Below are 15,663 nucleotides of genomic sequence, written 5' to 3'. Positions count from 1 at the left end.
CCAGCGCACGACACATGGCAATGGCTGAATGCGCGCCAAGTTGCTCACTTTCAGACCACTCCAAGTGATCGTTGGGAGGCTCCAGAAAGAGCACTCCTCAACTAGTTACTGTCCGCAAACCAACCTGTGATTGGATGGTTACAGTGAATATGAAATGTCGAGCCCATCGAAATTCAAGTTCTGGTGCTCGCATTTATTTCTAGATTTATTTTAAGATTTCCGCTTACGTTTGTGTTGTGTTTTAGAAAAAACTAGTTGCTCTCTAGTTTAGTTTGGCTTGGGTTTGCGTAAAAGAAAGTTGGCTATGGCTGGGTGTGGGACTAAATGGTTTGGTCTCTGACAGTTACGAATCGTGGTTTAGAACTGGTTCTTGGAACGGACATACGCACGCGACGCGATCTACATACACAACACAAAGCGGTTTGTCTTTTCGTTAGCTTTGCACATTTTTCAAAAAAGAGGACTCTCCTGCCTCTGCATCAGAATGATGCATATGGCCATATTTATAAATAAATAAAGTAGTTGAACAAGGTCTTGCAGTTTGCAAACAAATAAATGGCTGGCTCACAAAGAGCCGCAAAGCTAAAAGCAAAAAAAAAAGCCCCAAAAGCCACAACCGGCTGGCATAAGAAAGATAGGTAAACTAATCACCTATCCTACTACATGACCGCCATCCAAACCGGTTGAAGATATCCCGCGCTACCATCTCCCACCGGACAGATCTAATAACCAAACGCTCCCTGGCCTCTGTCGGAGTGAGTAAGGACCACATACGGATTAGCGTAATAGCCCGGAATAAAACCTGTAAAAATAAATAGTTATTGTTCTGTTAAAAGCCAAATCATTTCTGCAGTTCCAAATTACCCATAACAACGCACATGCTTCTACACGAATTTGTCTAGCTATTTCAGACTCTATCCCAACAAGCCATGTTCCAAATAACGACCTGACCGAATTCGAAGGAGTAATGTTAAAGGCAATTTGCATCGTGCGCCACAACACTCTCGCCAACGGGCAATCAAAGAAAAGATGCTTGATAGTTTCATCCCGATCACAGAAACTACACCTAGTAGAGCCTGTCCAGTTGCGCTTAACCAAATTATCTTTTGTTAAGATGACTTGTTTATGTACAAACCATATAAACACTTTGATTTTTAAAGGAGCCTTGACTTTTCAAACATGTTTGGAACTAGAAATAACACTAGAGTTGATGACATCAATATACATCGACTTGACAGTGAATTCACCAGACCTAGTAAGATTCCAACACAACTTATCAGGCTGATGAGTAAGCTGAACCTCCATCAGTCTTCTCACCAGATGAATCCATGCTTCCCACCGGTCGCCAATAAGCACCCTCCTAAACTGAATATTAAGGGGAGTGGACTGCAAGATCGTGGCAAGCAGAGCATCACGTCGCTGCACAATACGATACAGAGATGGATACTGGAGCGCCAACGACATTTCACCCAGCCAAGTATCCTACCAGAAGCGAGTGTTGTGGCCATTACCGACAATAAACTTTGTTCTATTAAAGAAAGCAGCATTGACTCTCATAAGCCCCTTCCAAAACGGCGAGTCAGTCGGTCTCACTGTCACCTGCGACAAAGTCTTAGAGTGCAGATACTTGCTACGAAGGATCTGCGCCCAAGTTGCCTCAGTTTCGGCTGATAACTTATATAGACACTTACTAAGTAGGCATCTGTTCTTGATTTCAAGATTCTCAATACCAAGACCCCCTTGGTCTTTTGGTCGGCAAATAATATACCATTTGGCTAGTTGGTATTTTCTCTTAAGTTCATCACTCTGTCAGAAGAAACGGGACCGATAGAAGTCCAGCCTTTTCCTAACCCCAACTAGGACTTCAAAGAAGGATAAAAGAAACATAGGCATACTCGTGAGCACCGAATTAATAAGAATCAATCGGCCTCCATAAGACATGAGTTTGCCCTTCCAGCAGCTCAGTTTCTTCTCAAACCAATCCCCGATACACTTCCATTCTCTGTTTGTCAGCTTACGATGGTGAATGGGAATATCTAGGTAAGTAAAAGGTAGTGCTCCCAATTCGCATCCAAACAATTGCTTATATGCTTCTTGTTCCTCTTTGGCTCTACCAAAGCAGAAAAAACTTGCTTTTATGGAAGTTAATCTTCAAACCAGTCAATTGTTCAAATAAGCATAGTACTAGCTTCATATTTCTTGCTTTTGCCAACTCGTGCTCCATAAAGATGATTGTATCATCAGTGTACTGCAGGATGGACATACCACCATCAACTAGATGAGGCACCAAGCCACCCACCTGCCCGGCCTCCTTTGCCCTACCTATCAAGATTGCCAACATGTCAACGACGATGTTGAGCAGAATAGGAGACATTGGATCACCTTGCCTCAGGCCCTTGTGTGTCTGGAAATAATGACCTATATCGTCATTCACTTTAATTCCAACACTCCCTTTTTGCGTGAAAGATTAAACTTGGCGTCGCCAAGCTTCATCAAAACCCTTCATGCGTAATGCCTGTTGAAGGAAAGGCCATTTGACTTTATCGTACGCTTTCTCGAAATCCACGTTAAAAACAACTCCATCAAGTTTTTTTCGTGTGAATCTCGTGGAGCATTTCATGAAGGACCACAACCCCTTCGAGGATTTTCCTGTTCGGCATGAAAGCAGCTTGAGTAGGCTGCACCACAGTATGCGCAATCTGTGTGAGCCTATTCGTCCCGACCTTGGTAAATTTTTTGAAACTAACATTAAGAAGACAGATAGGCCGGAATTGCTCGATTCTCACTACCTCTGTCTTCTTGGGAAGTAGGGTTATCGTTCCAAAATTCAGCTGAAAAAGGTGAAGCTGGCCAGAGAATAAATCATTGAACAATGGCAATAGGTCTCCTTTAATAATATGCCAACACTTCTTATAAAACTCAGCCGGGAAGCCATCCGGGCCAGGAGCCTTATTATTCTTCATCTGGGAAATGGCCTCAAACACCTCTTTCTCAGAGAAAGGAGCAGCTAAAATATCATTCTCAACAGCCGTAAGTTGAGGCACATCCTCAATCCTAGACTCATCCAGCGACACACAGTTATCCTCTGGAGGCCCAAACAGCTGCTTGTAATACTCAGTAATATATAGCTTTAAGTTTTTCTGTCCAAGAATCGTTCCCTCATCTTCTTCAAGCTGAAAGATCCTCTTCTTTCTATGTTTACCATTAGCGATCATGTGGAAGAATTATGTGTTCGCGTCTTCCTGGACTACTCTTCGGACCTTGGCCCGGAGTGCCCACTTTAACTCTTCCTCACGAAGAAGCTCCGAGGCTGGCAGGACCGTGGTTTCTGCTTTTACATCTAGGGACTGAATAAGTGTAAGGAGTTGTTCCTTTTCAATCTTATAAATCCCGCTGAGATGCTTGGCCCACCCACGTAGGAAACTTCTCAAATGCCTAATTTTATTCTGCCAGCGCTCAAGCGTAGACCTACCTCCTGCATCCTTAGCCCATTCTCTGGCTATGAGATCAAAGAAGCCTTCTCTCTCAAACCAAGCAAGCTCGAAAGAAAAAAAACATTTTTATTTCCCAAATGGGTGGCCTCCCCAGAGTCAAGAAATAAAGGCGTGTGGTCAGAAATACCACGCGAAAGCGCCTGGACTGTTACAAAGGGATATTTCTGCTCCCATTCGACACTAGCCAGGACTCGATCCAACTTTTCAACCGTCGGATTTGGCATCGCGTTATCACAGGTAAACTTTCTGCCCGAAAGCTCTATCTCTCGCAGATCCAGGCTTTCAATGATAGTATTAAACATGAACGACCATCTGCCATCAAAATTATCATTATTATTGTCATCACGTCTTCTAATAATATTGAAATCACCCCCCCCAGCAGGATTGGAAGTTGCTCTGAACCACAAATCCTAACCAGATCAGCCAAGAAATCCGGTTTTAGCTCGGGCTGTGCGGCACCATATACCGCCACCAAAGCCCAGTTAAACCCATCGGTCTTCGACCGCATCCTAAACTTAACAGCAAAATCTCCCATGACCATGCTTCGGACTTCTAACGAATCGCATCTAACTCCGAGTAAGATCCCACCCGATCTTCCTCGCGGTGGTGGACAATGCCAGTCAAAATCAATACCGCCCGATAAAGTATTTAGAAATTGTGGCAAAAAATTAGGTCTACCAGTTTCCGACAATGCGATAAAATCCAATCTATGCTCAATAGAAGCCTCAGCAAGAAACCTTCTTTTAGCCAAGTCTTTCAGGCCTCCGCTATTCCAAAAGATTCCTTTCATATCTCGTCATGGAATTTTTTAGCTGTTCGGATCCGAGCACTCCTATGCACTGCGGAATCCGGGTAGATCTTTCTCTTCCACTTGCGTTTAGGAATACTGAAACTCTCCAGCCGGTCCTCACAACCAGTCTCAGAGGTACACATTTCAACATTCTCCACACGCTCATCCTCCTCCTCAGGCTCAGGGGATGGATGAGCAAGATCTGCACACAAATTATCGAGCACCCTGACCCCCAGAGCATTAATATCGGAATTATTCATGGGTTTAACCGCAGCTAAGTTACGAATCATCTCTAAAGCCCGCTCAGCCTCTAAATCCAACATATCATTAACCAAAGTTGAAATTTTACTATCATTACTACCTAGTGAAATTCCTAGCTGGTTTGCATTATTAATAATCTCATCATTGAAAAAATGCAAAATAGAATTAGAGGTATTAACCGACATACCAGTAGTGACCTCCATGTCACGAAGCTTGGCCTCCCTTATGATGCACATGGTCCTGGAGGCGGCTGCTCAACCGTCGCCCCTTAGAGACCGGATCCGGAATACCAACGAACGCAATCACCTCCTCCTGAGTGGCCCTACTCGAGAGCACCAAGCCGGGGGAGGGTGGAACCTGGGCCTCCTGCCCGAGCTCCCCATCCACCATGGCCCTTCGGCCAGCAGGAGGCACCGGCGCCGTAGGTGGGCTGGCCCCCCTGGGCGCCCCAAGAGAAGAGGGCCCCGAGGCCACCTGCCCTGAGCCCTCTCCAGAAAGCGAAGCCGCCGCCTGCAACACCGGCTTGGCGAGAGGAGAGGAAGGTGCCGAGGCCAGCTGCCTCGGACCCCCTTTCGAAGAAGCAACCTCCACCATCGGGATCTCGACCACCGCAAGAAATGAAGATGGCGCCGAGGCCACCTGCCCCGAGACCCCATCAGCAGATGGCATCTCCGACTGCACCTCCGGAATGGCGATTGCAGGAGAGGGATCCGAGATCACCATCCTCGGACCCCCTTCAGAGAGAAGGACCTTCACCGCCGGGCCCGCGACCTGAGGGGAATCAATGAGCATGCGGGAGGGAACCTCCTCCGCCTCACTCCTGACCGTGATCGGCGATGCCCCAAGAAGAGGATTAACAGAATCCTCAAACTCCAAAACAGGTAGCGAGTGCTCGAACGCCTCATCAGACTCCACCCGCTCACTCCAAAGTCTCGGGGGCGCAGAGGCCGGCTCGAAAGACCCAAATCTGAGAGCAGTCGTGGGCATCGTGGAAGGTGGTACCGTCCCATCCCCAGACGTTTGAGAATCGGCTCCCGGCGCAGTGGACAACTCTCGTCCACTGTCAGCAACCGGCGCCTCCTTAAGACCCGAACTATCATCTCCCTTGTGCATATCAGTATCAGTCCTGTTAGCCGCCTCGGCAAATAGACTGTCATCCTCAAACTCAATGACAAGGTTATAGATCTGGCCTCGATAAGCCCACTTGACCACCTCAGGCACATACTCAATATCCAGCACACTGACCAGTAATCGGGCTATCCCGTGAGCTCTGGTAAAGTCCATATCCACTCGCTCTGGTCTCCCCACCATAATACCCAGACTAGCCACGACCCGAGCATCCTGCATCGGCTTCGAGGGAGCCCCAGAAAAACGCAACCAGACCTGAGTCAAAGGCTTGCCCGTAGGCTCAATCCTCTTCCACTCATGAAATTCAAGCACACAAACAGTACCCGGCACCTTGCACATCCCAAAACTTAGAAGTCTCCGTAGATCCTCAACTGACGGGAACTCAACTGAAACAGTTTGTCCTCGATACTAACAAGTTCCCACTGGAAATCACCTGGAGCCAACTCCTTGAGCCTCTGCACAATCTGAGCCTCAGAGACCTCTCCTCTGGTAATTTTTACTATCCCAGTCGTCAAACTCAAAGTCTCGTTAGGAACCTCCATCTCCGTAGGAGACTCAAAGAACGTGAGTTCAGAACAGTACACTCCATACATCATGAGAGACGATGCCTGATCTCGCAAAAACGGATAGTCCCCCGTATCATGTGCCGGTTTGCCACAAGTGCCACAAAGCTCAACCACACACTCAGCAATAAAATATCCCTTTCCACCACATCGATAGCATAACATTTTCTCTTTCTTACGCGCCCATTTTCACATTGAGGAGTACTCTTTTCAAAAATCACTTTCACCTCCCATATTGCGACAAGTGGCGTGTAACATGGGCGCCACTTGTCGCAACCTAGTAGCTTTTTTTTGGATCTGTTTATTCAAAATGATTTATTTCTTAAACCGTGCGTCCAAATCTCGAACCATTTTCACCGTTAGATTTCTCGCCTCGAGATATTTAAAACAAGATCCCATGTTGATAGGTATTGATGAACTTTTTCCATAAAAAATCAAATAAAAAACCGGATGATAAAGCCATGCCTCTCGTGAAAAAAAAGAAAACACATTTTTTTCGTTTTCAAGAAGCACGGCCGTGCCTCTCGTGGAAGAAAAAAGATGAGTTTTTTTCATTTCCGAAAGGCACGGCCGCCTCTCTCACGAAAAAAATGGAAAACAATTTTTTCCCGTTTCCAAGAACCACGTCCGTATATCTTGCGGAAGCAAAATCGCGCCTCTCATGAAAAAAAAGAGAGAACACATTTTTTTCATTTCAGAGAGACACAGCCGCACCTCTTGCGGTAGCAAATCCGTGCATCTTGCGGAAAAAACACGCATTTTTTGTTTTCCTTTTCAAAAACAATTTGGTCAAAAGCCAAGGAAAACTGGTGAAAAACCGAAAAAACATAAAAAATTATCAAAAAAGTCGAAAACACGTGCGGAAAAATAAAGATGTAAACAAAACTAAGAGAAAACGCCCAAAGCGTGACATGTGGTGGCGGCTGAAAGCGTGCCAAGTGGCACGCTCTCCGTCCATCCCAAGTGACCCTTGGGGAGGCTGGAAACGAGTGCTTTTTAGTTAGTTGCTCTCTCAAACACTTTTTTTTCATTTTTGAGAGCCACAGCCGTGCCTCTCGTGGAAGGGAAAAACGTATTTTTTTGGTTTACAAAAGATACGGCCGTGCCTCTCGCGGAAGCAAAACCGGGCCTCTTGTGGAAGACAAAAAAAACATTTTTTTTATTTTCAGGAGGCACGGCCGTTCCTCTCACGAAAGCAAAACCATGCTTCTCGCAAAAGTAAAATCGTGCCTCTCGCAAAAAAAGAACGCATTTTTTCTTTTTGAGAGGCACGGCTAGGCCTCTCGTGAAAAGGAAAAAACTTGTTTTTTCACGTAAAAAATATATTTTTTTAAAAAATAGTTTTGTTCGAAAGCTAAGAGAACCTGTGAATAACCAAAAAACTAAAAAAAATCTAAAAAGCCAAAAACACGTATGAAAAAATAAAATTAAAAACAAAATCTGGAGGAAGTTTTCAGAGCGCGACACATGGCGGTGACTGAAAGCGCGTCAAGTGACACGCTCTCTGTCCATCCCAAGTGATCCTTGGGAAGACCGGGAACGAGCACTCTTTAGTTAGTTGATCTCTCAAACTCCACATTGATTACTTATGGTTTAGGTTTGGTTGAGTTGTATGACCATTGCCAACCGGCGTACGATCGAGCGAAGTGAAAAAATAAAAGGAAAAAGCCCAAAATCGCGGAATTTCCTATTTGACGCTCTCTGCGTCAAGCTGTTGAGGCTTCGCGTAAGAGCTGGCTATCGAACCTGGGCCGGCCCATTTACAGTGTTCGCGTTTCCGGTTTTGGGAATCTTCTAGAGTTTCCCAGCCGGTTTTTTCTGGTTTTGGAAGCTTCTAGAAGGTTCCCTAAACCGGTTTTTTCTTTTTTTGGTTTTTGTCTTTCTTTTTTACGTTTTTCTGTTTATTTTTCTACTTTATTTTCTATTTTTCTTTTCCTTTTCTGTTTCCTTTTTATTTTTCAAGTTTTTTTTTGAAAAAAGTTTATGTTTCAAAAATTGTTCGTAAACTTAGAAAAATTGTTCCCACTTTTAAAAAACGTTCATTTTTAAAAAAATGGTTGTGTTTTCCAAAATTGTTCATATATTCAAAAAATGTTTGCATTTTGAAAAAAGTTCTAAGATTTAAAAAATGTTCCCTGTTTAAAAAATGTTTGTCTTTTCCTTTTTTTTATTTTATTTTTTACTTCGGAATTTTCAGAAAATGTTCTGACTTTCGAAATGTGTTCACTAATTTGAAAACAAATTATGTTTTTGAAAATTTGTTCGCAAACTCAAAATATGTTCGAGGAAATTGAAAAAATGTTCTCATTTCTAAATTTCGTTTTCATAAATTTGAAAATGTTCTGTAATTTCAAAAAGTGTTCCAGCCTTTTAAATTTTGTTCACATACTAAAACAATGTTCATCTTTTCTGAATTTTTGTAAAAATTGCGTTTTGAAAAAAATGTTCGTGATTTCAAAAAAAGGTTCGTGTTTAGAAAAAATTGTTCATGATTTCAAAAACAATTGTTCATCTTTTCTGTATTTTTGTAAAAATTGCGTTTTGAAATAATTGTTCGTGATTTGAAAAAATGTTCGTGTTTAGAAAATTTTGTTCATGATTTCAAAAAATGTTCCTGATTTTTAGAAAATGTTTTACTTTTTTGGAAAATTGTTCACAATTTTTGGAACGTGATTGTGTTTCACAGAACATTCCGTTTTTTGAAAAAAGAAATTACTTTCGAAATTCCTTAAGTAATTCGGATCTTCAAAGCGTGTCTGGTTCTTTATGTCTGATGCTAAGTTATGAGCACATTCGAGTACTAGGTCAACTGGTAGGAACACATCGTCTGGATCACTCGATCGTGTGTTCGAATCCCCGCCATCGAATTATTTTTTGAGCAATGCTCATTCATGTCGATCGCCATCTTGATGGGCCGGCCCAGTCGGGGAGGCTCCTGTGCGAAACCGCAGCAACTTGACGCAGAGAGCGTCCAATAGGAGGTCCCCAAAATCGCGTCTGTGGGGAAGAGCCAACCGAAGCCCAAACCCGTGTCTTTGGGAAGAGCCCACCCAAAACCCAAAGCCCAAACCCGCGTCTTTCATCCCTCCCAAAGCCGCGTTCCTCTTCCCGCCAGATTTCAAGTAGAAAAGGCGGCAGAGCGCGGGCGTCTTCTTCCACCCTCCCCTTCCGATTCCCAAATCCCAAATCCCAAATCCGCCGCCCGCGCCTCCCCAAACCCTAGCTCGTTCCCCGCCGGCCGTCACCTCCATGTCCCATGGCGCCCTCCTCCGACCCTCCCCCTGGTTGCAGGTTCAACCCACACGATGCCGACCTCATCTCCGCCTACCTCCGCCCCATGATCGCGGGCGAGCGCCTCCCTGAACCAGCCGCCAGCTTCCTGCACTCGGCCGACGTCTACGCCGCCGATCCGGCCACGCTCGTCGACGGACACCTGCCCGCGGTCCTGGTGTCGCACAAGACCGGCGAGGAGAGGCGCTACTGGTACTTCTTCGGCTCCGCCAAGGCCAGGTCCGTGCGCGACAAGCGCAGGTCCCGAGTGGTCGGCGACGGCAAGGGCCAGTGGCACTCCGAGAAGGGCAGGAAGGTTGTTTCCGACGACCAGGGACGAAACATCGGAGGATACAAGCAGAGTTTCAGATATGAGCCCACCAACGCCGACGGATCTGAGACGGAGGTATGGCTCATGGTTGAGTTCGGTGTGGATCAAGAAGATGAGGACGAGACCGGCAAATCCATCCCCACTCTTTGCAAGATCTATCGAAGCCCGCGTAAGCCCAGATCATCTACGCCCATTCCGTCGACATCATCAACACGGATGAGGAAGAGGAAGGCTCGAGATACGCCACTGCCAGCATCATCTCCTGTGACTGTGAGGCGGCGGCTGCTTCGTTCCTCTGCTGCACCAATTCTACCGCTGCCCATCCACGTCCAGTACTCAAAGCCAGACTTGAACAAGGACTTGGATGGCGTCTCCTGGGACGAGCTTCTTCAAGATCTCATGTCCGGCCTCACACCCGACCAAGTCCTGGGCGACTTGTTGACGCCTGTCCCTGAATCAAATGCCAATTGCAGCTTCTACATGGCCGACCATGCCGGTTCTGCGGTGAGCGGCTGCTGCTGTGCACGCATGCCTTTTCCTGACAATTCTGATCAAGTCCTTCGGGGTGACCTGTTGATGCCTGTCCCTGAATCAGAGGTCAATTACAGCTTCTCCATGTCCGACCATACCGGTTCCACGACGAGCACCTATGGCTATGACAACATGATCCTCCATGGTGCTTCAGTCACGCCCTTCTCTGAGATTTCTGATCAAGCCAACTTGTTCAGGCCAGTCTTTGAACCACAACCTGTTGTTGAGTCACAGGGCCAGAGTACAATGCTAAATTTCAGCTTCCTGCAGTGTGCCCCAAATGCTGGCACTTCTGGTTCTTGGACAGGAAGCGACACCACGGACGATGATGTGCCCTCGATCAATTGGTATGGTTCTGCTCCAAGCACACCGGTGACTCTAACCAAGTGGATGATGCAATCAGCATTTGCCAGCCCATATCACTTCTGAAGCTGACCAGCTTGTACTGTCTTTTTCTGTTAGGCTAAGGATAGGATACATGTTTTTGTTGCCTGTACCAAGGTTCAAGACCTTGATGAGTTGGATGATGATCGATATAGTTTTGACTTACCATGATCTGGATATGTATGTCAGTATGCACTATTAAGTAAGAAATGGCTAAAAAAGACTGGGATGTGTATGTCATGTTTAACTGAACTTAGATGTTCAATCAATTTGAATTTTGATGTTTTATCATTCAGCATGCACTCAATTTGCTTGTGCTGTAAACTATAATTAATCATCTTTAACTGTTGTCTATGATCCTACAGCTTGGCTCATGCTCTTGGAATTCTTTGCTGCCTGATAACTAATGAAGGTAGTATATCTCTGGTTCATAATGCTAAATTAATTATTATTTTTTTACTTTATGCTAGCCCACTAGATTAGTTGGTGAAGTACACGTATCATTTTACACTTCCTATCTGTGCAGACTGCAGACAGACAGTGGATTACTCTAGCTTTTAGGCACTGATCAATTAATTACATTGCTAATCATAGACACCGCTGTTTACTGGGAGCTGGTAGTACTACTGGCTTGCTCCTTGGAAATTTCTCTCTGGTAAAGATTTACTACTAGCACACAAGTTAAATGATTCCATGTTCAACTGAATTATGACTGAGTTTAGATGGTTAACTGAATTATGACTGTGCGTATTTATTGTTAAGTAGTAATGTGTAAAGGATCAGGATGTGTATCTCATCTTTAACTGAATTTAGATGTTTATTCAATCTGAATTGAGTTGATGTTTTATTCAGCCTGTACATTATCAACTCAATAATGATGTTTATTCAATCATCATTATTGAGTTGATGTTTTATTCAGCTTGTGCTATACAACCTGTAATCATCTCTAGCTGTAGCTGTTGTCTTGTATCTTACAGCTGACTCGTGCACTTGAAATCCTTTGCCGTATGATAATTAATTAATTAACCTAGTATGTGTAGTTTGGATCTTAATTAGAGCTCCAGCGCTTCTAACAGCTGGTGAAAATTAACCGTAATTGAACTCATGGAAAGGAAAACAATAAATCTACTACTAAGACAGTTGAACACTGTTCTAGCTTACTCCTTCAGTACGTAGACCTGACTCTTCAGATTGGATCCCCTTTCAACAAGTAATTCAGCATCGCCTCCAACCTCCATCGACCGGCAAGTTGTGTCACTCAATGATTTCCCAAATTTGTGGAGCTTCCATTGATCAATTCTTCCATTCCACTACTTCTATGACATGGAAAACTAGTTCCATCTCCAACAAAAAGTAAAATAAAATACAGGTGCGACAAGCACAGAACCTGAAATGCAGGAACCGACAAGCAAAGAATCATCTTAATTCAAGCCAGGAACCGATCATGTTTGCATGGTCATCCCAACAGAAACTCCTTCAAACATGCTTATAAATGTATGCAATAAGAAAAAGCAACATCACAGATGAAGATATCTGCAGCTCTTCATTGCCTAGATCTGCTCGAGCGCCTCGAGAACCACCTTCATCGAGGGCCTGCTCCTAGGCTCCCCGGCAAGGCAGCTCAGTGCAACATGCACTGCCTGATGGGCTTGTTTGGAGTTGTATTGGCCCTTGAGCCGGGAGTCCATAAAATGAGAGAGTTTTCTCCGGTCAGCCAATGACTTTGCCCAGTCGATGATGTTGGTTTGCCCCTTGGGGCGGTTGGGATCCTTCGCAAGCTGACCGGACAGCATCTCCAGGATCATAACCCCGAAACCGTAAACGTCGCTCTGCTCATACAGAAGGCCTGGACATGGTTCAGAGCATGAAGTGAGAATAACCACCAACCATAAAAAAAGCTAGTATATGTAGCAACATGTATTCTTATGTAAACTATTTTAGTGATCTTAAACGTCTTATATTAGTTTACAGAGGAAGCAGATTCGAAATTTTAAAAGATTTAATGGAGCTAGAAAGTCGAAATTTAGTGTTCCAAATCATTTTTTTTTTCGAACCGTGGGGAAGAGCTGCATGTCATTCATTACGAAGAGAGTATAGTGCTGAAGCCGGCATGGCCCTTATATTGCCAAAGATGGCACGACCGAAGCACACCATGATATCGCCAAATATGGTTTCTACAGGATAAGTAAAATGTGCATGTTCCTCTTTGATCTTCTGTAACCTCTTCCCTTGGTTTAAATTTGGCGATGAAGTTAACACTGGAGCAAGAAAATGAGCACGGCCCAGCGGGTCACCACACATGAAGGTGGGCAACGCGCGGCAAGCCGTGCCTCCTATCAAGTGGTATAAATGATTGCAATGGACTACACATTATTCTTTTCTCTTTATATGGAAGGTGATGGTAGAGGAATGCCAAAGGAATTGTCAGCACATGGATCAACTTGCTATGACAATTAACCGCTTGAGAAAGCAATTGTTATGAATGATCGACAAACCTATTTGATGCAATACTCTAAATCTGGAAAGATATGATGAGCGAGGACACATACCACTTATTACATATTCCGGAGCTGCATATCCGTGGGTGCGCGTGGGCATGATAGTCATACGCGAGTTGCCGGTTGACCCAAGCTTAGCAAGCCCAAAATCAGAGAGCTTCGCGTTATAGTCCTGACAGCAAAACGCGGTCAGAATTAGATCTTCAGAAATAGACAAGATATAGAAGACACATTGCAGGGTAGAAAGCTTACTGCATCTAGAAGAATCTCTGAAGCCTTGAAGTCACGGTACATAGCTTTCTTCTCTGATGCATGCAAGAAAACAAGTCCTCGAGCTGCACCGATGGCGATCTTCAGCCTCTGTTCCCATGATAGTGGAGGACATCTTCCTGAAACTAATTACAATTGCCTCCGGCTTCAATGTCAGTACTTTTCAGTCAATTGGTCTTTCAAGAATTGCAGACACGAAGAAAAACACACAGCCAGCATGAGCAAGGCCATAAACAAATGGTCATCAGCAACAACTCACCTGTGAATAGATGGTCTTTCAAGCTCCTTTGGGCCATGAACTCATTCACAAGAAATAGTTCCTTGCCCTCCCAGCAGTAGCCCAATAGCTTGACAAGGTTTGGGTGGGAGAACCTTCCCAAAAGGTTTATGTCCGATTGCAAGTGGACAGTCAGAAATTTCTGTTACTCACGGTAGTTGCAGCAACATTTAGAGGTGACGACTCTGTTGGAATTTCAAAATTCAAGATTTACTTAATCAGTGTATGATGGGCCAGATTTTACCTGCCATTCCTCATTTCCATGCATGATAGCAACAGCCATGGCAGGGCGACTCGTTGTCGGGTTCATCATCTTCTCATCGACCCATGCTTTGTACACGCACCCAAATCCCCCCACCCCAATGAGACCATTTGGCCTGAAGTTCCTGGTAGCTGTCTGGATCTCAAGGAATGTGAATTTCCGGAGGTTCGGTGCCTCCAGTATCTGGCCTCCGAGGAAACACCCCTGGTTGGTTCCACCATTTGTACGGTCGCTGCCGGCAGAGACCATGACACTGGTGGTGGCACTGCTGCTTGTCTTGGAGTTTATTGTCCCTGTTTACAATGAACATGCATTAACATACTGAATTTGATCATCACAGAATTATTTTTCTTCGGAAGAATGGGAAAGGTTTTTTTAAGAGTGGCATCACAGAATTTTGCGAAGAACATAGATAGGAAACAGATAGGATGGTACAAGCAAGATATGGTTGCGGTTCGTCACAAAGTGATAGTATATGGGTCCTGCAGCCTGTATGGCTTCTGAAAAATAGGGAAAACTACCTTGTTTCTGAAACTGGGAAAAGTACTCTGTTTTCGGAACGAAGTACTTCTAAATAAAAAATATGTAGATGTTTATCAAAGAAAACTAAGGGTGCATCAAGCTTAGAGAACTATGGTTGTATGACACTGATTCAGTTGATTCCCATCCTTGATCTTTAATGCCTGCTGCTAGGAAGAAGAGAGGAAATCTGAGAGCTCACCTGAATTAGGTTCTTGGAGACCAGATTCCACATCTGGGCTAGACGGCCGGTAATCCGCCGCCACACGAGCCTTTCCCGGGTCACCGCAGATATTCGCCATCTCCCTATCTCTCTGGTGTCAAGGAGAAACAAGTAAAGGAGGAGAGGTAGAGGAAGAAGACGAGTGGGGAGACTGGAGTCAATTGGGGGCAGAGAAGCCAAGCTACAAACTGAAGAAAGTCTCCGGTGGCTTTAAAGAAAGTCTCCACCGAGTGGGCTGGGGCCTGCCCCGCACCGCACTTGAGCTTTTCCTTTAAATCAAACCGCGTGTCCTACTCCTACTTTCCGCTTTACATTACCATCTTTTTAAATGGAGAACTTTCCGTCGTATCATTACTTATTTATTTAGGTGCATCTTCTTCCCTCCAGTTGCACCTACATACGGAGTATAAACGATGATATGCACTGCCTCTGTTCTGAAACTGATGGCGTGCTCAAGGTATGTTGTCCACATGGGTTAAACCCGAACTACCAATCAAAGAGATGGATGGTTAATTTGCTGTCCTTGCATGCCCTTTCCTCTCTTTTTCGGAAAGCAGAAAGGGAAGGCATGCATGAAATCTTTTGGGAGGTTAGTGCACAGCAGTTATTAATGATGCTAGAATGTGTCAACTAATGGTGCACTAAATTGTTGATTTCTCTCGAGCGCCAAAACTTAGCTAGTATGTGCTTTCATTTGGTCCTTGATCCAGTTTAGACCAATCTAAAGCCGTGTTGACCAGAGACCATGACTTATATTTCTCCTATATATGTGTTAACTCGTACCCATACATAAAAGAAGCTAGAGGAGGAGCCCCTACGGCTTTTTAATTATTGTTAAGGAGGAAATGTGAGACCCGCGTTA

At 44.7% G+C, this 15,663-nt stretch overlaps 2 protein-coding genes across 2 annotated transcripts; one reads left to right on the top strand and one right to left on the bottom strand.

Moving 5' to 3' along the window:
- The first annotated feature begins 9,560 nt into the window (after positions 1 to 9,560).
- On the top strand, positions 9,561 to 10,877 carry LOC119326741. Its single transcript, XM_037600359.1, has one exon. It carries the CDS (start codon positions 9,574 to 9,576, stop codon positions 10,795 to 10,797), a length of 1,224 nt encoding a protein of 407 aa, XP_037456256.1. The 5' UTR covers positions 9,561 to 9,573; the 3' UTR covers positions 10,798 to 10,877.
- Positions 10,878 to 12,159: 1,282 nt separating this feature from the next.
- LOC119326501 (probable serine/threonine-protein kinase PIX13) lies at positions 12,160 to 14,978 on the bottom strand. The gene is made up of 6 exons (XM_037600136.1): positions 14,781 to 14,978; positions 14,042 to 14,352; positions 13,780 to 13,939; positions 13,503 to 13,645; positions 13,302 to 13,422; positions 12,160 to 12,598 (listed from the first exon to the last, which is right to left on the bottom strand). The coding sequence occupies exons 1-6, from the start codon at positions 14,878 to 14,880 to the stop codon at positions 12,303 to 12,305; spliced, it is 1,131 nt and encodes a 376-aa protein (XP_037456033.1). The 5' UTR covers positions 14,881 to 14,978; the 3' UTR covers positions 12,160 to 12,302.
- Between the last annotated feature and the right edge of the window lie 685 nt (positions 14,979 to 15,663).

The sequence above is a fragment of the Triticum dicoccoides genome, chromosome 6B, assembly GCF_002162155.2.
Source record: "Triticum dicoccoides isolate Atlit2015 ecotype Zavitan chromosome 6B, WEW_v2.0, whole genome shotgun sequence".
Classification (NCBI taxonomy): Eukaryota; Viridiplantae; Streptophyta; class Magnoliopsida; order Poales; family Poaceae; genus Triticum; species Triticum dicoccoides.
This window is presented reverse-complemented; position numbering and strand designations above follow the sequence as displayed.

Bases quoted from the DNA above. Each gene is read 5' to 3' on its own strand.
- LOC119326501 (XM_037600136.1), bottom strand. From the start codon at position 14,880: ATGGCGAATATCTGCGGTGACCCGGGAAAGGCTCGTGTGGCGGCGGAT. The intron at 14,353-14,780 runs GTGAGCTCTCAG...CATTGTAAACAG, and splicing joins TCTCCAAGAACCTAATTCAG to GGACAATAAACTCCAAGACA. The intron at 13,940-14,041 runs GTAAAATCTGGC...CGTGAGTAACAG, and splicing joins ATGGAAATGAGGAATGGCAG to AAATTTCTGACTGTCCACTT.
- LOC119326741 (XM_037600359.1), top strand. From the start codon at position 9,574: ATGATCGCGGGCGAGCGCCTCCCTGAACCAGCCGCCAGCTTCCTGCAC.